A 25,859-nucleotide genomic window follows, 5' to 3' on the forward strand; every position below is an offset into this window, starting at 1 on the left:
AAATTAAAAAAAGAAAAGAAAAACGGGATCTCAACAAGAAGGTTTCTCGTTCCTTACCAATGAGAGAGAGAGAGAGAGCACCCTATCTTTTCTTTCTCTCTGTATATAGTATACCTAAAAAGAAAAGAAATCCAATAATAACTCTCTCTCTCTCTCTCTCTCTCTCTCTCTCTCTCTCTCTCTCTCTCACACACACACACACGTCTATATATACTCCATCAGTTTCTATGGGTAAGCACACCCAACATTCCACACAGCTGAACTAGTGAACCCACTGCTCTCCCCTTCTCCTTCCCCCTCCGTTATTTTTTTTGAATGAAATCCCCCTCCGTTATTTTCATTTTTCTCTCTTCTCTCTACACACACAGACCCAAGAAAGAAACTAAGCATGCAGAATTGCTACGAGCTGCCGGAGTGTGAGCTGCTGAGCCCGCCGGTGCTGATCCCGCCGCTCTCCCCGACCCCCAACGGCGTGCTCTACCTCTCCAACCTCGACGACCACCGCTTCCTCCGCTTCTCCATCAAGTACCTCTTCCTCTTCCGCTCCTCCCCCGACTTTACCTCCCTCAGATCCTCCCTCTCCGCCGTTCTGGTCGGCTACTACCCGCTCGCCGGCCGCCTCAGGCGGAGCTCCGTCGACCCCGAGAAGCTCGAGGTGGAGTGCTCCGGCGAGGGGGCACTCTTCGCCGAGGCCCTCTTGGACGTCTCCGCCGATGAATTCCTCCGCCGCGTCAGGTTGCCCGCACGCTCCTGGCGGAAGCTCCTCTACCGGGCGCCCGGCCTGGACTTCCTCTCCCTCCCTCCCCTCGTCATTCAGGTAAACGACCGAGGGCCTTGTCGTCCTTTTCCCCACGCTCAACCCCTCACGTGCAAGCACTGTGTCGTTGTTGAGTTGGTTTTTCGGTTCCCTTTGGAGACCGATCCGTTTAGTTGGTTTTCTTTTAGATGCCTTTTTTTCCTTAATCTTTTAGAAAGTCACCGGACTGGCCTTATCTGGTAGGGGTCCTGCCTAACCCCAGCTTTGCTTATTCAAAAAAAGAAAAAGAAAAAGAAAAAGAAAAAGAAAAAGGGTTAATAATAATAATAATTTTTTTTTTTGGGTTTTTATATTTTCAAATATTTAATAAAAAACACACCAAGAACGTTTTTTATTTTTTTGGTTCTACTAAAATGCTGTCATGTTGGGATAACCCTGTTTCTTCCTCTAACCAAGTTGCCCTTTTCTTGAGAGAAGCTATGAGGTGTACTATACTTGAGTTGTATACGGTTAATGGGATTTCCTTTTCCATGGAAATGAAATCCATTTCCCGTTGAATTTTGAAACGCTGTACTTCTGGAATACGTCAGTTTCCCATCCTTTTATTCAAAAACTCCATCTTTTCCTTGACAAGATGGAACAAGAAGTTGGATGTTACTATTGATTGGTCCTTTTTTGTCTGGCCCCCAAATTGTTTGAACGCCGCGACTGGCCCAATAGGACCATCCCTAAAACTGCTCCTGAAAACATTAATGACTAAAATGCCCCACTATTTTCAGGGGTCCTAACTACCCTTAGTCTTCTTCGTCAATGCCAGTTGGCTTCTATGGAGGTGTGTGCTCAAAAGTCTAGGGGTGCGTTTGGATGTGGAAGTGAAAATTCCTTGCAAATAAGAATTCTCAATGAGCTCGATAAATGTCATTTTCTTTATATTTTTTGGGGGTTTAGTTTATCACAGTGACATGATGCAGATCGTACAGAATTATTTGAGTGCTTTTAATACTTTAATATGTATTTTATTTTTAAAATATCAAATGGAGTTTTTATTTATTGATTACAAAAAAAAAAAAAACAATGTCCTAGTGTCCAATTTTTTCAAAAAAAAAAATCTGACTCATGTTGCATGACGAGTCGTATCCGTGTCTTTGTGATGTTGAATGGGCAAGACGTCATAGTGTCATTTAACTGTCCTTTATTATATTTATTCTCAAAGGATTCGAACATTTTTTTTCTTTTTCCTTTCAAAGGTAGAAAATTATTTACTGAACATAAAAAAAATGACTCGACCATCCTCTTGGGATCTGAATATTTACGTTTGTGCCATTCAGGCGACCCATCTGAGATGTGGAGGGATGATACTGTGCGTGGGCATCAGTCACTGTCTATGCGATGGAATAGGGAGCGCTCAATTCCTGCACGCCTGGGCCGACACGTGTCGAGACCCCACCTCCCCAATCTCGGTCCCACCGTGTTGCTGCAGGGAAGCCCTCAAGCCCAGGGTCCCGCTCAGGGTCCAGTTCCCCCACCCGGAATTCGTGCAACCAGACTCGGAACCCTACCTGGAAGACCCTCGCTGCATTCCGGCCGAGCCCCTGGTTCCAGTCTCGGTGATGTTCGGACCTGACCTGATACTGCAGCTCAAGCGCCTATGCATGCCCTCGCTCAAGTGCACGTCATTCGAGGTTCTCGCGGCACACGTATGGCGGTGCTGGACACGGGCGATGGCCAGGAAGGCGGTGAAGCTCCTGTTTACCGCTGATGTACGGGCCCGGGTTGATCCGCCCCTGCCGATCGGATACTATGGGAATGCAATCGTGCTTGGCTGTGCAGAGTGCGACTCGGAGGCGCTCTGGTCTGGGAACATCTCCTGGGCCGTGAGGGCAGTGCAGGCAGCGAAGGTGGCCGTACTCTCGGACGCGCACACACGGTCGGTGGTGGACCTGCTGGAGGAGCGCCGTTCGGTCGTGGATCTGGGCTCCAGCCTGGTGGTGACCCAGTGGTCCAGGCTCGGGCTGGAGCGGGTGGACTTCGGGTCGGGTCTGCCTGCACATGTGGGCCCCATCTCGAGCGAGGTCCAGTGCGTGTTCCTACCCGTGGTGGGCCACCCGGACGCCGTTACCATTTTGGTGTCCATGCCGGAGAGTAGGGCCCACAGGTTCGAGTGCTACTTGAGAGATGTGTGTGGCAAGGTGGTGGAGGGCACACTCGATGTCATACCAAATTACCAAATTACGCCTGTGAGTGCTAACTCACAAAGTTGGCTCATGGGACTTTTGGCTTTGGAAGATGACCTGAACGTACTCACAATTTTAAAATGATAAATACATCCCTTCAACCCCAAAAACCATAACTTTGGGCTGTTTGCGACTGCCTTACGGATGTGAAGATCAAGATGCCACCTTGTATAATGTAGGTGGAATTTTGGAAACTAATGAAAATAAATAGGAGAATTGAAGGTGTGGAGTTTTTTTGCTTTCCAAAGAATGATAAATCAAAAAATTAATTATGCCTAGCAACCAATTTATTTATTTGGAAAAGAATAACATATATTACAAAATATGCAAGCTTTTTTATGAGTTCGAGCTAGTTTATTATCAAAGCCAGTCACGAGTTGCTTGGTTGGTTTATAATTACCAGACCCCACCAAATTGATCACATGAACTTGGTATATATTACGCTGTCGTACAAATGTAATGGTTTCCTTCATCAATGCTTTGGTAACAACCTTCTTCATGACTACTGAATTGTGGATCATGGATCTGAATATTTCTCACTTCATGTTATATGGCCATGTGCGGCAGGGATGCAAAAGGTTCGGATCCTGAACAGTTAAATACATGGACATTCTCGGTTCAAATCCGAAACACCTAAATATATATGGACATTACAAAACCTGCATGCTAAATCTGACCCATTTGCATCTCTAATGTGTCGTCTGGTCAACACATTTGGATTTTGGATGCAAATGTGGTTGGTGCGGGGAGGGATAAATGTTGCTCCAGTTGGTAGGTTGTGATTGGCTGTATTAATGCTCAGTGTGTTGCAGGGTACAATTAATGTGCATGAGAATCTTGGAAATCTTTGGTGTCGATACTTATCATTATTCTTGTGGACATGTTTATGCACCATGCATGCTTGTGGGGGGCATGAATGTCATGCAATTGTGGGGGTACCCAATATGTGATCTCTCTCTCTCTCTCTGATTGGTAAAAGGATGTCTTAGCACTTGTGAGTACAGTGTAGGGATGGCAGAGGTGTGGGGGCGGGGGACAAGGTCTCCACCCCCACCCTGCCTCAAGATTAGAACCTCCATTCCCTGCCGGGATGGATTTTAACCTCCACCCCCCGCCTTCATCCCCCGTTCAAACGGGGATGAGGTGGGGCGGGGAAAAGTGATGGGGATGGGGTGGGGCGGAGATGAGGCGGGGATCATGGCAGGGACGGGGCGGGGCGGGAAAAAGTGTACATCCATCCCCGAACGGGGATGGATTTTAACCTTTGTCCCCGCCTCCATCCCTGTTTCATACCCTTCATCCCCGGACCAAATTGGGCGAGGCGGGGCAGGGCCCCGCTTTCCCTCGGTCCACTGCCATCCCTAGTACAGTGCTTCCCCACCCTCTATCTCTTGAAGTTGGAGTCATTTAGAGTTTGGAAGCCCAACAACACGATCCCATAGAGCAAATCTGATATATATGGTCCTTCCCACCTAATGTGTATAGTGCTTTGTAAATGACATGTGTCATATGAAACAAGATTTGAAGATACTGAGGATGATCACCTGCTTCAATATATTGTTAGTCCAACCTTGTGAAAAATGGATTTCAGAAAAGCGATCTCAAGCCTAGAGGCACATTCTTAAGATCACTATCTTTAGAACTTCAATCGCCCTACTCTGGGAAGTCTGAGGAAGTGAAAAGGGGTTTGTTGTGACTGAGTTCTCAGGATACAACTAGGCTTGAACCTCAAGAGAGTCACTGCTTCGCAAGGACAGATGATCTCTACCACACTTGTACTCAGCAAGCCAAATTGAGAAGGAAGAAGAAGATTGGAGAGTCACAAAATTCTTCTGTTTTCAAAAGACAAAAATAGAAGATATTTATAGACTTTTAGAGAGGCCAAAACGTTTTGCGATAAATGAGATTAATGGCCATAAATTTGACGGTTTGAAAATAAGACGAAAAGGTACCGGAACGGTCACCCACCTTTGACTGTCAATCAAAGGCCTTCGAAACCGTCCAACAGTCACAATGCAACATTAACTCGATATACATGCAACTTAAAGCCTTTCAAACGGCTAGATAACTCAAAATCGAAAAGTCAAAATGGACATTTGCACCTCGCACCACTGCGAGCGTGCGAAGTGCAAAGTGCGCCATCAAAACGCCACATTGCGCCTCAAGCGCCCTTGCGCACACACGCGCGTGTGCGCGTGCACACGAACGGCGTGTCCATTGTTGCACGATGCGCAACAACGTCCGCAAGCCACCCAAAGACTCAAGGCTTACCAAAGTAAAGAATAGAGAACAAAGCCTGTATTTAAACTACTAGAAAAATTGATTTCTCTTAGATATGGGACTAAACCTTTTAAAGAACTTTTGGTGGAAAGAAATCACTAATTTTAAAACTTTTCTAACAATCTCCCACTAGTTTTAAAATATATTTGGCTTGCATAGAAACTTATACATCAGTGAGAGTGTCTGCATGACTTGAACCCCCACTATTTGAAAGAAAACCTAAATTAACCAAGGTGCTAAGTGGACTTACCTTGAACTTAGTTCCTTATATTGTTAACGGAGTTTTCAATCATACATAGATTTCCAAAAGTTAGATTGTATGGATTTCATGTTGGCACATTTAGAGCATTGTGCTTTCCTGGATTCATGAGTGCTCTAGAGAATTGTCAATTCTCATAAGAAACGGCTCACATTTCTACATTCATATTGGTGAGTTTGTCTAGATGTACTGTAACACACACCCTAGCCTTAAGTTTTACAAACTCATTAAGATCTATTATCTCAACCCTCATATTAGTTACAGCTCATGAGCACACATCAGTAACGGGCTTACATAAATATGCTCAATATCTGTCATTCACCAATTCATTTCCCATTGAACCTATGCATGTGGGATCTCCAACGCTCTAGGTTGGGTATCCTTAGGTGATGACTTAATTGGCTTAATTATCATTCCCCTCGATGTTTTATTGATGACATCTCTCAAAAGGCCTTTCGTAAATGGGTCTGCCAAATTTTGACATGACTTCACATATTTCAATGAAATAATATTGTCATCAATCATTTGTCTTATAAAATTGTATTTTAGACTAATATGTTTAGACTTTCCATTGTATTTCATATTACCTGCTTTACATATAGCTGATTGGCTATCACAAAACATTGAAATAACAGGTATAGGCTTCTCACCTAGTGGAATATCCACTAGCATATTCTTAAGCCATTCAGCTTCTCTACAAGTAGATGCCAAAGCAATAAACTCAGATTCCATTGTAGAATGAGTTATACAAGTCTGTTTCTTAGACCCCCATGCAACTGCTCCTCCACAAGGGTAAAAACCCAACCGCTCGTAGACTTACAATCATCAAAGTTGGTATTCCAACTTGCATCACTATATCTTTCAATAATAGCAGGAAACTCGGTATAGTGAATTCCATAGTCTAAAGTATGCTTTAGATATCTAAGAATCATGTTCACTGCATTCCAATGTTGATGACCAGGATTATTAGTGTATCTACGCACTTTACTCATTGCATAGCCAATATCAGGCCTTGTGCAATTCATTGCATACATAAGGCTACATACAACATTGGCATATTTTAATTGTTGAACACTTGCACCAACATTAGGAGTCAATTTCATATTTGGATCATATGGTGTGCATGCCGATGAAGTATTCATATATCTATACTTTGTAAGAATTTTCTCAATATAATATGATTGACATAGTGCAATGCTATTATTATTTCTTACAATTTTGATTCCTAAAATAACATCTGCCACACCCAAATCTTTCATACAAAACACTGAAGATAAAAATCTTTTTGTTTGATTTATGCATTCACTATTGAAACCCAAAATAAGCATATCATCAACATATAAACAAATAATGATAATTGAGTTATAATCTACTTTACTATAAACACATTTGTCAGCATCATGAATTTTAAAACCATTATGTACCAAAGAACTATCAAAATTTTCATGCCATTGCTTAGGGGCTTGCTTTAATCCAAATGAGGATTTTTCAAGTTTGCAAACTTTGCGCTCTTGCCCTAGCAGTACAAAACCTCCAGGTTGCTCCATATATATCCCTTCATCTAATTCTCCATTCAAAAAGGCCATTTTCACGTCCATTTGATGGATTTGAAGCTTATATATGGCAACCGTGACAATTAGAATTCTAATAGTAGATATTCTGGTTACAGGAGCAAAAGTATCAAAATAATCAATACCTTCTTTTTGTTTAAAGCCTTTTGCGACCAAGCGAGCTTTAAATTTATCAATTGTACAATCAGCTTTTAATTTCTTTTTGAAAATCCATTTTCAGCCAATAGTTTTGCAATCAATAGGTAAATTCACTAATTTTCAAACATTGTTAGACATAATTGATTCTATTTAATCATTAATAGCTTCTCTCTAAAAGGCAGCATCTTGAGAAGACATTGCCTCTTGAAAAGACACAGGATTATTCTCAATTAGAAATGTATAAAAGTCAGAACCAAAATTGATTGATTTTCTAATGCATTTATTGTGTCTAACTTCAGTTTTCGGTTCATCAGCACAATCATTAGAATATTCAATCATGTCATTAACAGGATGTTCATCTACTGTAATGTGATTGTCATCAATAAGAGAATCAAATGCATTTTTATGTTCTATGAAAGATGCATCTCTAGATTCTATAATAACATCATTAACAATGTCCAGAAATCTATATGCTTTACTATGTTCAGCATACCCAACAAAAGCACATTTAAATGCTTTAGGTCTAACCTTCTTCCTTTTATTTTCTGAATTTTTAACATATATTAAACAACCCCAAACACGAAAATAACTAAGATTAGGTTTCTTACCAAAACACAATTCATAAGGTGATTTTTCAGATTTGGAATAAGGAACTCGGTTAAAAATATAACAAGCAGAAAGTATAGCCTCTCCCCATAAGTTGGAATGCAAACCCGTATTAAGAAGCATAGCATTCATCATTTCTACAAGTGTTCTATTTTTCCTTTCTGCTACTCCATTTTGTTCAGGAGTTCTAGGTGTTGAAGTTTGATGGATAATACCATTATCTCCATATAATTTATCAAATTCTCCTCCTAAGTATTCACCTTCTCTATCTGTTCTTAAATGTACAATCTTTGTTTTAAACCTATTTTGTACTTCAGCAAGATAAAGAAGAAATTTGGAAAATGCTTTAGATTTATGTTTCAACAAATAAATATAACAGAATTTTGAGTAATCATCTATAAAGGTAATAAAGTACCTATTGTCACCACGACTTAAAACATTATTCATCGTACACACATCAGAATGCACTAATTCAAGCAATTTATAATTCTTTTCTACACTAGGAAACAGGAGTCTAGTTAGCTTAGTTTGAATGCATGTCTCACACTTATGTTTATGTTCTATTCTAACATGACAAGGAAGAAGACCAAAGTTATTCATATTATGAATGCAACGAGAATTTATATGACCTAATCGTGAATGTCAAAGAAAATAGGAGTCAACCATATAAACAGAAGTAGTAGCTTCATTTATGCTCATCTTGAACATACCACCAGTGGCAAACCTTTTTCCTACAAAGATTTTTCCTTTGGTCACAGTTACAATCCCAGACTAAAAAACAATCTTAAAACCATTTCGTGATAGGAGATCTGTAGAGATTAAATTTTTTTGAACTTCTGGAGCATAGTGGACATTCTCAAGTGTTAGGACTTTCTCGGAGGTGAACTTAATTTTCACACTCTCTTTTCTCAGCACTTTAGTTGATGAAAAGTTTCTCATAAAGAGATTACATCCTTCCCCCACTACTTCATACGACTTGAACAAGTTCTTGTCGTTTGCCACATGAATAGTGCTTCCAGTATCAAGGTACCAATCCTTATTTGCAGCCACCATAAAGGTTTCAGAGATTACAACAACAAACCTCTCTTCTGACTCATTTCACTACAAGAAAATACGTTGTTAGCGACAGACGTTAGCGACAGAATCTTTCCGTCGCTACTTAGCGATGGATTAGCGAGCGATAAAAATCTGTCGCTATAATTAATGAAGCTTACGAAAATCGCGACGGAATATAGTCTGTCGCCCATTTTGTCGCCACTTAGCGACGGATGTTGCAACGTACTGTTTTGTCGTTACGGTCGCACCATTTACCGACTAAGTTAGCGACGGAATCTAGTCCGCCGCTACTTAGCGACGGATGTGGCGACAGAATATCGTTTGTCGCTATTTCCGTAAATTTGATTTATGTTGGCTTAGCGACGAAATTAATCTGTCGCTAACTTTCGAATAACCCTAATCCCAGGCAGCTTTTCCTTTTCTTCTTTCGCTGCTCCCGCCGTTCGCCGGTCCCACTCCCGTCGTTCGTCGGTCCCACCGTCCGCCGGTCCCACCGTCCGCCAGTCCCACCGTCCGCCGGCCCCGCCGCTCGACGAAAGGTAGGACTTGATATTTAGGGTTGCTTCGTTGGAGTTCGGAGATCATGCTGAGCATGATTTTAATGTATGAATATTGAAGTGTTCTTATTTTTGGAGTACGGAGTCCATGATAGGCATGGTAGTAGTTAGTGAGATATTGAAGTGTGTTTGCTGCAGGTACATGTTTGCCATTTGTTTGATATGAATGATTACGATGTATTGCAATGTTTGATGTAATTGTATCCATGCTTGCATGTAACTTTCAATTTGATTATGACTTCCATGTGAAATTGTATAATGAAAGCATGTTTCATTTCAAACGATTGTATCGTGTCATGAATAGTTTGCACATGAAAATATTAAGTTATCAATGCATGCATCAAAATTCTTGTTATTGTATGACATCATATATTGCATGATAAATTTGATATGTTTTTCATCGTAGCATTCTGATTGTTCTCTTTTAATTCGTTAGGCTATTATTCGTAACATCATAAGAAAATGACTGCAAATCGTGAATGGATGTACCGTAGGATAGTGGACAATGAGTTATCGCATAAATATATGGATGGTGTTGACAGTTTTATTGAATTTGCAACGGCAAGTGTCGGTACAGTGGATCCCACAGGTCGGATTAGGTGTCCCTGCAAGATTTGTAAGAATAATCGATTTGTAGAACTGTGAACACCCCAAATTTTTCAAAATTTTGTAAAGATGACCCTTTTGTTCCTAACCTCGTTTTCTGAGAAAATCAAGTCATTTCTTCAGATTCTCTGAATTAAAATTCATATTGATATATTCAAAATCAACTCTGGATCCAAATCCAGCACTTTAAATCCATATTTCCTCAAAATCCGGATCAAAACCCATTTCTGAAGAAATTTTCTCAAAATAGTTTTTAAATTCTCAGAAAAGTTCCTTTTGTAAATATTTTTTTTGCAAAAACACAAAAAAATTAGTTTAATCTTTGGTTTCTCGTAAAACTTTAGGATTTTATTCTAAAAATACAAAAATATGGAAAAATAATATAAAAAACCAAAAAATTGGGAAAATATGAGAAAAAAACAAATGAGTTTAAACCTTTTAAGCAATTTTACTAAAAAAATCATTTTAAAAACACTTTTTATGAAAAAACTTTTGAAGGAGCCTCTTTTTGGAAAATCGAAAATTTTTTTATAAACCAAAGCTTCACGCATAAGCTTTGTTTTTCAGAAAACCCTCTCGAAACCCTTTCTTCAACCTTCTCCCCTTCTCGGCCAAACCATCCATGGCAAACCCCATGTGCGATCCCTCCCAACGGCCTCCACCTTCTCTTCATTCTCATCCTCCATCGCCCTCCACGCGCACCCTACATCCACCGTTGATGCCTAACAACCTCCCCTTCTGGAGGCTTCTCGTTTTTCTTTAAAAAGGCAACCAGGGGTCCCTTCTCAGACACCCGTTATCACCCCCGCATCTCTTTGTTTTCTTCTCCTTCCTCTTGTTTTCATCATTTTCACCCCTCCGCAGCCTTCTCTCTCTTGCATACACCCATCTTCACCCCAGCATCCTTCTTCACGATCTCTTGGTCATTTTCCACCCTTCCCCCTTTCTCTTTCCTTCACGAACATCTGTTTTTTTTACCCCCTCACGCTTCCACTTGACGATCATCCTCTACTTCTTCTTCTTTTTCTTCATCTCCGCTGGTCTTCTTCCCCATCAATCGGAGGAAGCCGATCTTGCCGCAGAAGCTTTAGACAATCCGGTAAGAGCCTTCTTCTCTTCCTTCATAAATTTTTCTTTGAGACCATTTAACCTCAAGCCTCATATATAGTACCGATCTGCATATAGCAGTACTGGTCTATATCTGGCGATAACAATGGAACTTCTAGTTCCAACAATTGTTTTCTTCATTCCAAAATTTCTTTGATTCAGGTAACTTAGTCAGTTCAGCGTGTCCCTGTACTTAGATTCTTGTTTCATTTTCTCATTTCGATTTTGATTTCGTGTTTTACTCTAACTTCCTATTTATGCTCGATTTTGGGGTCTTAATGACATCAGACGACATCTCATCCATTTTTTTTACTTTGTATATTGTGTGTAATTGTTCACTATAGGTCTTTCTTAGCTCGATTTACTCTTCTATTTTTTTTCTCTCTTTTTTTTGTGTTGTTTTCTTCTTCTTTTTTTTAGTATTTCTTCCCTAAATCGCATGCTAGGGTTTGCTATAACCATCCTTTGTTTCACTGCGTCTTCACGATGTCTGATATATGCATTTTTTTTATTAGCATATGTACATTTGATTCCTTATCTTGATAATATTCGATCATATCTCATTCGTTCTGTTCACAATGTTTCATCTATACTCGTTGCATCATAATGTATCACCTGTCATGTGGCTATATTCTTGCATTCTATTGATTTCCTAAGCATCTGTGTATTTAAACAATGCCCCGCCCCTCGATTTCCTGAGATCGGAAGTCGGGTTGATCTGGAACACTGGCACACCAACAAGATTGGTCTAAAGAAAATCGACCCCTTCAGACATTCAACAAGCTAACGGAATCACAGATGCTGTGGGCCGATGATAGCTTACTCCCTGGGGGGGGGGGGGTATCATGTGCGTCCCCTAATTCTTTCCTAAGGACGCATCAATCCCATGTTTCAGAAGGGATCTAAGCGTAAGGTTACCTTTAGAGACACCAAGGGTGAATGTGAGAACAATGGTGATTTCACCTACAGAAAATCCCTCAATCTCAGGTTTTCACGTAAAAGCATCAATCCCTTTCAATCATTGTCATGTGTTGCTTCTCAATAAGTGGAATTGCAGTTGCTACGAGAACTGGCTTCACTCATCCTCTGGAGGTTCTTAAAGTCGGACTACAAATACAGCTGGTTGGACAAAGAGGGTTTTTAGATCATGGAGTGGGATAAGTTTTTACACACATACTAACGGTAGGAGGTCCCAGAGCTTGGTTCTGTATTAACCAGATTGGTCCTCTATGGAGGCTTGTGGTGAGGTTTGTATGAGCCATATAAATGTGTCTGTGACTTCTCATTTGGATCCACAACATTTTGGTAAAACTTGCAGCAAGAGCCTTCTTTGGCACTATTGCAACTACACCGACGAATCCAGCCGAAGTCTTAAAGGTTTGTAAACTTGCTCTAAACAATGCGTTTTTTTTTCTAAATATCGTTCTACAATATTTTGTTATTTTGACATTGGACTAAGAGGTTGCATTCTTATGTTGTGCTGTATGGCAAAGTGGTTCTATCATTCAGGTGAGGTTGTAAATAAATACACATACAGGTGGAAGTCGTAATCCAACGGATAAGTCTCAAGGTAGGAATTCAACTACATTTTCTGTATAGTGGAATTTCTGTTATAACTATAGCCTAGCTTGTTCTGCGACTGTCAAAATTGTCTACAGTAATACCTTTCTTTTGAGCCGAGCCAAATGGCTTATCCGGAGTTTTTCTTTCAAAAGAAAATTGACTGCACTCTGTGAACCTTGAAGTTCAAAGTGTCATAACAGGAATCATGAGGACCAAACTAGATGGTGCTACCCTGTCGGTAGAACTCAGCCAGTCGGATCTTTTGTTCATACGTTTATTGTGTCTTATCGCTCTCAACTATGCAGACCATGGAGGTTCAGGATTCAGCTATAGGGTTTTCTGTAAATTCTGTAATGGTTTTCCTTTTGTTACTTTGGGTTTTGAAATATGCTATGATCTACCACGCGTTGTTCATAACAGCTTGATCTTTTCCTGTCACTTGTTTTACAGGTCTGCTATGGTACCCGGATCTATAGCCACGCCATTCTGTGGCCACAGAGGGCATACATAAAAGGGAAAAATTCACAATGCTGCAAGGATAACTTTAGATCTCATTATAAAATGCTGAACTTATTGTTCCATGTATTTAATCAGGTTAAGGAGTTCCATCAATTAGTATTTCAGGATATGTATCCTCTGAGAATGATCTGATTGTCATTCGTCACTGCTTGTTCTGTATTCTTCCTGTTTGAATTCATGTACATTTCTTACCTTAGATTTGCTTGCTATGAGGGAAATAAAGTAGGGGAATGAACTCTCCAGAATTTCCATTTTTTTTTCTCTAGCTAATCAAGCTCTTGATATGTGTCCTACAGAACCTTTCCAGACAGAATGGCTGAAGTCTTGCAACTCTGTCATCTACTGATGACCATGCATTAAGTTTTAAAGAGGATGAAAGTGCTAAATTCCTTCATGAAAATGAGTTCCTGAATAGTCAAATTGATGACCAGTCCAGTAAACTGCCCAATAAAATGGATGTAACCGGTGGGAGTAGTTTTTATTCTTGAGCAACTAGGAAAATCACGCTTGGTTGAATCAAAGGCCATACATCCAAAGGTAGGAAGGGAAAGTGGAGATCGGATTGATGATCACAACCACAATGCATCACTCAGCGTCTCATTTCAGTAGCAAGGCTCCCTACAAAATTACATGTGGGAGATTCAAAGCTATCTACCTGAAAAGTCGTTCATAACTTGCAGTTGTTTCCCCTCTGTTCTGTTGAGAGCTCAGCAGAGCCCGGCAGCCATCTCTTGAAAGGACCAATCATCCTTTTTGCTTAATAAGGACAGTGGATTCAGAGGTTTCATCAGATAATGCATCCTGACATGGCAGTAATCAAAAGGGGCAGTTTGTGGAGCGCCCAAATAACATTAATGGCATGATTGTTGCTGTAAAGTTTGCCGATATTGCATCGCTTCTGACTGAGGGAAGTTATGGATTTGAAATGGCCTCAGTTCAGCAAACAGTTAATACACTGAAGAGTACGAATAATGTCTGGGAAACACTGTTCATGCTGAAGAAGTTCTGTTGTACCTATGATATGAGGCCAATTGGCTGAAACCAATTCATGAATTCGTTTATCAAACAGCGCCAGGGGTCTGTCATTATACTATCCCATGAGAACCACGTATTGGCTGAAGGTAAGTCAGGGTTATTCGGTTTGATTGTCAAAGGTAAGCTGGGATATTTTAGCCATCAAATTTTCTGATCATGCAGCCATCTGCAACCTCTTCCATTTTATATAAATGATCTCATTGCAATCTTTATCCTTTATTAGTTCACAAACATAATTCCAGTACATTATTCATGTTGCATTATTTTTTTTAGTAGGCATAAGTATTTCATTCATCATATCTCAAGACTAAGTGATTTCCTATATATATCAGGTAATGATCTATCTTTTTCAGGAGAGAGGTAAAATTGTTAAATTCCTTCCATGATAATATGTTACTCCATGCTAATTTATTCAGTTTTTTTTTTTAAGGAAATGTAAATATTCATTCCTAGATTAGAGGTTCCAGTTCAAAGATTGTAGTAAATTAACATTAATAAAAATTTTACATTTCCTGCTTTAGGTAGGATGGATGAGCATTGTAAATATCATTGAATTACTTATTTTCCATGCATTTTGCCTTTATTTCTCAAAATCTCACAAATGGGAACACGAATGACACATGCACCATTTCGTAAGAGATAATAAATACTAAGTTGATGATCCACATTAATGGCCATAGTCAGAGTGTGGACAAAATTTAACATTTTTATCTTTTACAAAATAACATTGGATCTACACTGGATCCATTTTCAAAATTCATCATATTTTCCTAAAATATTTTCTTTTTTTATCAGAATTTAACTTAAAATTAACTCAAAATATATACCAATGACCATAGTCAGGGTATATTGAAGGTTAATTTCATTTTAAATTCTATAAAAGCACCAAAAAGGTATTTTATCCTTCATTTGAATTTAGATATGATTATTATATAATACATTCAATGACCATAGTCAGGAGTGTATTATATCATTAATCTTATTTAAATTCATTTGAAGAATGAAATATGATTTTTAAAATTCAATTTCAAACTTATTCAAATTCATTCATCATTTAAGGTAGAATTGCATCATATTTTCAAAATTCCCTTTCAAAAACCCAAGTGATTGTGAATATCCCTTCTTCAAAATTCTATTTCAAATTCCAAATCTACCCCAATTTCAAAGTCCAATTTGACTTTGGAAATTCAAAATCATCTTATATTCAAACTTCAAAATTCCAATTCAATTCAAAATTCAATTTCAAAGTTCCATTTAAACTTTGAAATTCTTGATTCATTCTCAAAATCAAGTTCTTCTTATCTTCAAAAATCACAAGTTTGAGATTGATTTTGAATCTTGACTCTTCTTAAATTTTAAATTCAACCTGGGTTTTCAAAACCCAGATCCATCTTCAAAAGTCCCATTTGGACTTTTCAAAACCCAAATCCAAAGTTAGATCAACTTGGATCCAGTTTTCTAAATATAATTCTACTTTTTGGATCTTAGACTTCAGATCCAAAATTGCATCATGAATTCCAGACCTTAGATCCAAATTCATTTTAGGATTCAGAACCCAATGCTATCTTGGATCTCAGATTCAGATCCAAATTCCAATTCTTAGGATCCAGAGCCCAACTCATCTTGGATCTCAGACTTCAGATCCAAATCAATTTTAGGGTCCAGAACCCAATTCTACATTGGATCTCAGACTTCAGAATCCAAATCCATTCTAGGATCCAGAATCCAATTCTACATTGGATCTTAGACTCCAGATCCAACTCCATCTTAGGGTCCAGAGTCCAACTCTATCTTGGATCTCAGATTTCAGATCCAAAAACCATCTTGGATTCCAAATCTTGAATTCAATTCCATTCAAAAATTCAGATCCAAATTTCATCTTGAATCCAATTCTTAAAATCCAATTCCATTTTCATTTCAGATTTCAAATCCAATTTCTATTTTTAGGTTCTAAATCCAGAATTCGATTTTGAACTTTATTTAGGATTCAAACTTTGGGTTCAAATTCCATCTTGAATTCCAAATCAATCCCATTTCTCAAATTCCTTTAGATTTCCCACATTTCCTTCTAATTTCAAAACTTCAAAATTAGAATTCAATTCCATTCCAAATATTCATCCAAGTTCAAACTCCTAAATTCAAATTCCATTTATGACTTTGAAAATTTCCTTTCTTCTCTTTTTATCTCAAAAATTCAAAATCATTTTCCAAAATCCAGATTTATTTTCCCAAGCTCTTGATTATTCTAAAAACTTAGAACTTTAATCTTAAGTTCTAAGTTATAAATCGTTTCTTCACTTTATTAGATTCATCTCAGAAACACTTGGGAATTCTTCAAAACATTTTAAAAAAGAGCATACATCTTTGCATTTGCCCAAGCATGATTCTCTGTGCATTTAGACTTAGAATAGATTCCTAGATAATTTCTTAGCAAAGCAAAAGGCATTAATTCGACCCTTGGTTTGATTACCCCTGGTAAAGGCGCCAGGAACGGTCGAACCTCGTACCGATGAGCGGATCCCGTCTCCCAGTTTTCCCGCAAATATTTCAAAAACAGAGGCGAGTTATTTCAAAATATTTTCAAAATTAAGGTCAAGTGAGACCCGCAAAAGAGTTCATCTTCTCTCTTTCTTTCCGTCTTTCATTTTTCTCCCTTCAAAAAGGAGGAAAATAAGAGGTTAGAAAGGAAAAGAGAAGGAAGAGAGAGAACATCAAGAGAGGAAAATTTTGCGATGATCACAAGAACCTCATGGCGTTAGACATCACCTATATAAGAAGGGTTTTGTGAGTGATTATCAGAACTGGACGTTTCATGGAGAAGAATTTAGAAACGATTTTGATGCACGGGTGAATGTGGTGCACGATAATCCATATACGAATTTGATATTTGATGCCGCAGAAACAGAATTGGGTTCTGCTATGAGTTCTAGTGATGTAAGAACTGCCGTAGATGAAGAATCACCAAACGATGCAGCTAGTAGATTTTATGATTTACTTAGAGATGCTAATGAGCCACTTTGGAACGGTTGTGAGAGTCACACTATCTTGTCTACAGTTCTTCAACTAATGAATTTGAAGTCCGAGTATAATTTGAGTCAATCATGTTTTGACCGTTTGTGCATGATTGTGAAGAGTATATTGCCCAAAGATGAGAAATTGCCACAAAATTTCTATCGTGCGAAAGTTATGGTCAACGCTCTAGGTATGGGTTACAAAAAGATTGATGCTTGTCCAAATCACTGCATGTTGTATTTCAAGGAGCAGGAAAACAACATATCATGCCCGTCATGTGGGCATCCTCGGTTCAAGCCAAAGACAAGAGGCAATGGTAGCACGAGATCAAAGAAAGTTTCATACAAGTCGCTCCGCTACTTTTCTATCACTCCTAGATTGCAGCGATTGTATATGTCTTCAAGGACAGCTAAACACATGAGATGGCATGCAAATAAAGTTCGACACGATGAAAACAAGATCACGCATCTTGTTGACGCTAAAGCTTGGAAGCACTTTGATCGTACTCATCAGAACTTCGCAATGGAAGTGCGAAATGTTAGACTCGGTCTATGTACAGATGGATTTAATCCATTTGGGGGTAGATCAACTCCATACTCATGTTGGCCAGTATTTGTAACTCCATACAACCTTCCACCAAGCTTGTGTATGAAACGTCCAAATCTTTTCTTGTCTCTGTTGATCCCTGGTCCAACCTCACCTGGCCAAAATCTTGATGTATATCTAAGGTCATTGATTGATGAACTAAAAGTATTGTGGGATGATGGTGTTACCACGTATGATGCCCACAAAAAACAAAATTTCAACATGAAGGTCGTTGTTCTATGGACAATCAGTGACTTCCCTGCATATGGTATGCTATCTGGTTGGAGCACACATGGGAGGTTGGCTTGTCCGTACTGCATGGAGGATTCCAAAGCTTTTAGATGGAGGCATGGAAGGAAGCCTTGCTGGTTTGAGTGCCATCGTCGATTTCTACCCAGCGATCATCCGTTTCGACGACAAAAGAATGCGTTTAAAGCAGGCACAACTGAAATGGAAGGTCCATCCTCAAGATTGTCTGGCATAGAGATTCTAAGAAGATTGCGATACTTTCCAGATGTATTAACAGATGCCCGCAGTCCTACACCCTTCCATGGATTTGGGAAGGATCACAATTGGACGAAGAAATCTATTTTTTTGGAACTACTGTATTGGCCGACCCTATTGATACGACATAATTTGGATGTGATGCATGTAGAGAAAAATGTGTTTGATAATGTGTTCAATACAGTAATGAATATTAAAGGAAAAACGAAGGATAATCCGAAGGCCAGTATGGATTTAAAATTAATATATAAAAGACCAGAATTGGAACTCAAAGAGTATAATGGCAAAGTACTGAAACCAAAGGCAAAGTACGTGCTCGGATCTGATCAAATAAAACATGTATGTCAATGGTTGAGACAACTGAGATTTCCAGATGGATATGTCTCTAACATTGCTCGGGCTGTGAAGATTGACGATGGACAGTTATATGGGTTGAAGAGTCATGATTGTCATATCTTTATGCAACGATTGATACCCCTAGCATTCCATGATATGTTAGAAAAACCTATATGGGGGGTATTGTCTGAGTTGAGGAGATTTTTCATAACATTGTGCGCATCGGAGGTCATAGTATCAAATGTAAAGAATCTCGAGGACTCTGTCATCACCACTGTTTGTCTACTAGAAAAGATATTTCTGCCAGCATTTTTCGATGTTATGGAACATTTGATCATACATCTGTCATATGAACTAAGGGTTGGTAGCCCTGTGCAATATCGATGGATGTACCCATTTGAAAGGTATATGTTTTTTTATATTTGTCTCTTTAATGACAGATATTTAAAATTTGAAATGTATATTCTTGTCAGATGCATGTTCGACCTAAAAAAAAGGTTCGTAATAAAGCAAGAGTAGAAGGCTCTATTTGTGAGACGTACACTTTAGAAGAGATTTCAAATTTCTCATCTATGTACTTCGAACCTCATATTCCAACACGTTACACATGCCCACCCCGTAACGATGATGGAGAACAAGTAACTGTAGCTGACAAGCTGTCGATATTTCAACCACTTGGGCATGCATTTGGTAGTTGCTGATCAAGGCTATTGACAGATCGAGAGCAAGATGCAGCACACATCTATATTCTTTTTAATTGCTCAGCGATCGACCCATACATCGAGTAAGTATATGTATATGCAACTCAATTATGAATCCTTTTATGTTCTATATGTGGATACATGGCTCGGTAATATAAGTATTTGCGGTTTGCAGACGATTTGATCTGAAGTTGCAAAGCGAAGTTTCACATCTCACTAATGCAGAAGTACAAAAAGAACGTGAAACTAAGTTTGTGGAGTGGTTGAAACAGTTGGTAAAGAAGCAAACATAAATTTTGTACTTATAAACAACACTAAGTTACTTAATTGATCGTGATCACAATAATTGTTTATGTCTGTGCGTAGGTTCGCCATGGTGATGTTAAAGATCAAGGAATATGTGATTTAGAAAATGGTCCGACCAAAGTTGTGCAATGCTACAACGGGTATATCGTAAATGGTTATCGATTCCATACAAAAGATTACGGTATAAATAAGTCAACGATAAATAGTGGCGTGTGTGTCAAGGGTAGCAGATACGGTGAAAATGAACATGATTACTACGGTGTTATAGAGGAAATAATGGAGTTGACTTACTTAGGCATGAATAATAGGGTTACTTTATTCAAGTGTCATTGGTTTGATCCAACTGCAACAGGACTCGACAAAGCTTTAGGCATTGTGGAGGTGAATCATAAATCCAGGTTTGGAACATATGAACCATTCATATTAGCCTCGCAAGCTCAACAAGTTTATTATACTTCATATCCGAGTATAAAAAAGTCAGATAGAAATGAATGGTGGGCAGTTTGCAAGGTGAAGTCCAAACTATACCCTGAGTATGATCAGTTACAGGAAGATGAGTTAGCTGAAGACAGCGATTACTATCAATCTGATGATGTCTATGACTTCGCTTATGGTCACGATGTTGCGCATGATATGCATGTCATATCTCCATTGGACGATGAAACATTCATAGAGAAATGTGATCCAAATGATGTACCAAGTGGATGGGCAAACAATGAAGAAGAAGAGGAAGAAGAAGAAGAAGAAGAAGAAGAAGAAGAAGAAGAAGAAGAAAGTCAAACTAGTGACGAGGAAGAATTCTCAAGCTAGTGAGCAAAATCTTATACTACAAACCTCTATTTAAATGCATTGCAGTACTTGATGTAAGTTGTATTGCAACACTTGGTGTGAATGATTAAAAATTTTATTTGAATGTATTGTGATACTTGATACGAATTATTTGAATGCATTGTAATACTTGATGTGAATGATTTGAATTATTTGAATATATTGTAATACTTGATACGCATGATTCGAATGCATTGCAATACTTGATGTGAATGATTTCAATTATTTGAATGTATTGTAATACTTGATGCAAATGCATGAGTTGTATTGCAACACTTGATGTGAATGATTAAAAATTTTATTTGAATGTATTGTGATACTTGATACGAATTATTTGAATGCATTGTAATACTTGATGTGAATGATTTGAATTATTTGAATGTATTGTAATACTTGATACGAATGATTCGAATGCATTGCAATACTTGATGTGAATGATTTCAATTATTTGAATGTATTATAATTTATGCAATGAATGATTTGAATTATTGCAATACTTGATGTGAATGATTTGAATTATTTGAATACATTGTAATACTTGATGCGAATGATTTGAATGCATTGCAATGCTTGATGTGAATGACTTGAATGCATTGCAGTACCTGATATGAATGATTTGAATTATTGTAATACTTGCTGCGAATGACTTGAATGTATTGTAATACTTGATGTGAATTATTTGAATATATTATATGACATATGTTATTTGTTAGAATATGGTTCGTGGAGGTTATAGTGGTCGTTCATCCAGTAGTAGCCAGGCTCAACCTTCATCTTCACGGGCTCCTGTGATAGGTATATCATATAACTAATTGGATGCTTGATTAGTTCAAATGCGCATTCTGAGAATTTCTAACGTATTTTTTTACAGATGATGTTGCGCCTGTACACGACCCACCTACACCAGTTGATTACACAAGTCAAGAGCCAACACAAGAAACATGGTCTTCTCAGGCTGGCACAAGAAGACTCATTCGAATAGTATATATCGATAATCGACCGTAAGTATTTTGTTTTCAATTATTGCATATCTTATAAATATTTTATATTGATATTTACTGTGTAACAATTCATGTGCAGCACGAGGTTTGAGCCACAAGAAGTAGTACGGGAGATTAGAAATTCACTTCTTCAACATCTACCAGGACCGGTTGCTCAATGGAAAGAGTACCCAAAGGAGGTGTTAGACAGATTGTGGTCCTCATTCATGGTATACAGTTGTTCCTCATAGTTAATGTGTTTCGTATTTAATTTATTTAAATAATGTCTACTAACTTTCTGAAAATATTTGTAGGCTTCGAATCGCTTCGCAACTACGGTGGAAGAAAATGATGCAAGGAAGGTGTGGCAGAAGGTGATTGCCAATCGATTTGCAGACATGCTGCACTATGAAGACTGCAGCAAAAAAAGCATCTGGCGTAGTAGATGATCCATTACTGTGGAAGGGCCATGGCCCTATTACTATCAGGAGAGATTACTGGGATGAAATGTGCGATAAGTGGGCGGGAGATGCATTTAGAAATCGCTCTGCGAAGGCTGCACAAAATCGATCGAAGATGCCCGAAGCCCATCTACACACAGGTGGATCTAAGACATTTGGGAGCCATCTGAAGAAAATGGTAACTCATCAATATATAATATTAATTTTATAAGTATTGTTGCAAACTTGTATACTAAATCTTTTGTCATTTAACTTCGCAGGAAGCAGAAAAAGGAGGCAGTGTACCATATAAGGATGCGTTTGTTGAAACATATAAACGGAAGACCACGAGAGTCTTCGTATCAAAGAAGGCGAGAACGACAATGGTATGTATTTATTCTATTAATAATCATTGCAATATATATGCAAGTTATTATAATGTTATCATTAATTATTAATGAATACTTTAAACATTATTTTGTAGGAGGCATATGAGCAACAGATGATAAAGAGATATGACGATGACGCTACTCAGCATCCATCATTTGATCCTACAGCATGGGTGACTGCAGCAGGTGAACCCAAAAAAGGTCTCGTGTTCGGGTTTGGGAGTAATATGAACACTTCACCAGTTATTGCTTCTTCCAGTTACGGCTCACCGACTTCTTGCGCCGACATAAGCTTCAAGCAGCAGACTATTCTTTCCGGTGATGATGTACGCCAGATCGTTACGGAATCACTAAATAACTACTTCCATGACACTGTTGCCCCCTTTCTCCGAAATGAGATCAACAATCTTGTTCTGAACAGGGGATCTTCGATTTCAGGTCCCTCTTAGGTATAATCACATATTCAGTTTTTTGTCTGCCTTAGAACACATATGAGCATAATCGAATCATATATATAACTTTTTGCCTGCCTTAGAGCATATATGAGCATGATAGAATCAGATATAGAGTTTTTTGCCTGCCTTAGAGCACATATGAGCATGCTATAATAACATATGGAGTTTTTTTATTGCCTTAGAGCACATATGAGCATGCTATAATCACATATAAAATTTTTTGCCTGCCTTAGAGCACATATGAGCATGATATAATCACATATTCAGTTTTTTGACTGCCTAAGAACACATATGAGCATGATAGAATCACATATAAAGTTTTTTTGACTGCTTTAGAACACATATGAGCATGCTATAATCACATATTCAGTTTTTTGACTGCCTAAGAACACATATGAGCATGTTATAATCACATATTCAGTTTTTTGACTGCCTTAGCACACATATGAGCATGATAGAATCACATATAGAGTTTTTTTATTGCCTTAGAGCACATATGATCATGCTATAATCACATATAAAGTTTTTTTGCCTACCTTAGAGCACATATGAGCATGCTATAATCACATATTCAATTTTGTGCCTGCCTAAGAACACATATGAGCATGTTATAATCACATATTCAGTTTTTTGACTACCTTAAAACACATATGAGCATGCACAAATCACATATAGAGTTTTTTTACTGCCTTAGAACATATATCATTTATAATAGAATCACATATAATTTTTTTTGCTTTGCCTGCCTTAGAGCACATATGAGCATGCTATAATCACATATTCAATTTTTTGACTGCCTTAGCACACATACAAGCATGATCGAATCACATATATAGTTTTTCGTTTGCCTTAAAGCACATCTGAGCATGATAGAATCACATATACAGTTTTTCTAGCTGCCTTAGAACACATATGAACATGCTATAATCACATATTCAATTTTTTGACTGCCTTAGCACACATATGAGCATGATAGAATCACATATATAACTTTTTGCCTGCCTTAGAGCACATATGAGCATGATAGAATCACATATAGAGTTTTTTTATTGCCTTAGATCACACATGAGCACATGATAGAATCACATATAGTGTGTAATTTATTTCATTATATTTTGTTTATCAATACTGACTGTTCTTTTCTTGTGTAGGCTGCTATCGATAATCAGCGTAGCAGAGCTGAAGGGACAGATAAAGACAATGAACAAGAAGACGCACAAAATCTTGGCGATGATTAGAGAACTGTGTTGAAGAAGTTCTATTTTTTTATGTTTCCTAATTGTAATTATTGAATTGTAAATAATTAAACTTGTTAATTTTAAGGTGGAACGATTAATTGTTGTAGATTCTTGTTATATGGATTTTTTTATGTGGTTTGTTTTTTATTTACAAGAAATATAAATTGTATAGGAAATATAAATTGTACCGTTCTCGGTATTGAATTTTCAAAAAAAAAAATTAATTTTTTTCGTGTTTGCGACGGACTAACGACGGAACCATCCGTCGCTATTCATATAAATCTAGCGACGACATAGCGACGGAAGTAAATCCGGCGCCAAGCCATGGTCGTCGTTTAGTACCGGCGGATTGGCGACGGAATACAGCGCTTGTTAGTCCGTCGCAATGAGCGAAGGACCTGGCGACGGAATAAATCTGTCGCCAGTTAGCGTCGAAAAATTCGCGACGTAAGCATACTGTCGCCTCGTCGTCGCTAATCCGTCGCTACGCCTGTTAGCGACGGATTAGCGACGGAATGTGGTCGTCGCTAATCTACTGCTTTGTTGTAGTGTTTGGCTTAGGACCAGTCCTCTTCCGTTCTCTGCATTCTCTAGCAAAATGGCCAAACTTGCCACAAACATAGCAACTAATTTCCTTTTTATCAGTTGCCTTTTTCCCTTTCACGAAATTCTTTTTTATTTTCTGGGTTTTCATGATTTTTCCACCCTTGTTACTAACAAAATTTACTTTAGGATAAGTTTCTTTAGGACTCGAATTCTTTTTGTCACGAAGACGAGTCTCCTCCTCAATTCAAATGTCCTTAAGAAGACCATCTAAAGTGATTTTCTCATTTTTATGTTTTAGGTGATTATATTCTTTCCAGGAATCCGATAGTTTCTCAATGATGATAGCAACTTGGAAGTCATCATCAAGATACATACCTTCTCCTTTGATCTTATAGGCCAGAATTTACATCTCATGAATTTGAGCAAGTATAGGCTTATCATCAACAATAGAAAAATTAACATACTGATCTACGATAAACCTTTTGTTACCAGCATCTTCTATATTGTACTTGATCTCGAGAGCATTCCACAACTCTTCAGCTGACTCCAATGGTGAATACAGGTCAAAGAGAGAATCAACTAAAGTGTTCAGGATATGCCCTTTGCATCGGTAGTTATCAGTATGTCACTTCTCTCGCTCTTTCTTCTGTTCTTCTGTCTCAACTTCTCTAGCAACGACAGTGGGACATGGCTTTTTGAGGACATAGTCGATATGCAACTCGGACAGTAAGAAAAAGACCTTTGATTGCCACCGCTTGAAGTTTGACCCATCAAATCGATTGAGTTTTTCAAGGTCACGACTAAGCAGATTGATGGAGTTGGATGTCAAACCAAAGGCCATATTGAAGTTCTAAAATTGTTAGTCCAACCTTGTGAAAAATGGATTTCAGAAAAGAGATCTCAAGCCTAGAGGCACGTTCTTAAGATCACTATCTTTAGAAATTCAATCGCTCTACTCCGAGAAGTCCGAAGAAGCGAAAAGGGGTGTGTTGCGACTGAGTTCCCAAGATACAACTAGACTTGAACCTCAAGAGAGTCACTACTTCGCAAGGACAGATGATCTCTACCACACTTGTACTCAGCAAGCCAAATCGAGAAGAAGGAAGAAGAAGATTGGAGAGTCAGAAAATTCTTCTATTTTCAAAAGACGAAAATAAAAGATATTTATAGACTTTTAGAGAGGCCAAAACGTTTTGCGATAAATGAGATTAATGGTCATAAATCTGACGGTTTGAAAATAAGATGAAAAGG

General features: G+C 38.3%; 1 protein-coding gene across 1 annotated transcript; it reads left to right on the plus strand.

Annotated features, from left to right (window-relative positions):
- Positions 1–388: 388 nt before the first annotated feature.
- On the plus strand, positions 389–14,014 carry LOC149832302 (alcohol acyltransferase 9-like). Its single transcript, XM_090013217.1, has 5 exons — positions 389–817; positions 2,086–3,054; positions 12,229–12,293; positions 13,185–13,194; positions 13,934–14,014. Exons 1-5 carry the CDS (start codon positions 389–391, stop codon positions 14,012–14,014), a joined length of 1,554 nt encoding a protein of 517 aa, XP_089869343.1.
- The last annotated feature ends 11,845 nt before the right edge of the window (positions 14,015–25,859 follow it).

Source organism: Nuphar pumila, chromosome 7 (assembly GCF_984573655.1).
Source record: "Nuphar pumila chromosome 7, dmNupPumi1.hap1.1, whole genome shotgun sequence".
In the NCBI taxonomy this organism is placed as follows: domain Eukaryota; kingdom Viridiplantae; phylum Streptophyta; class Magnoliopsida; order Nymphaeales; family Nymphaeaceae; genus Nuphar; species Nuphar pumila.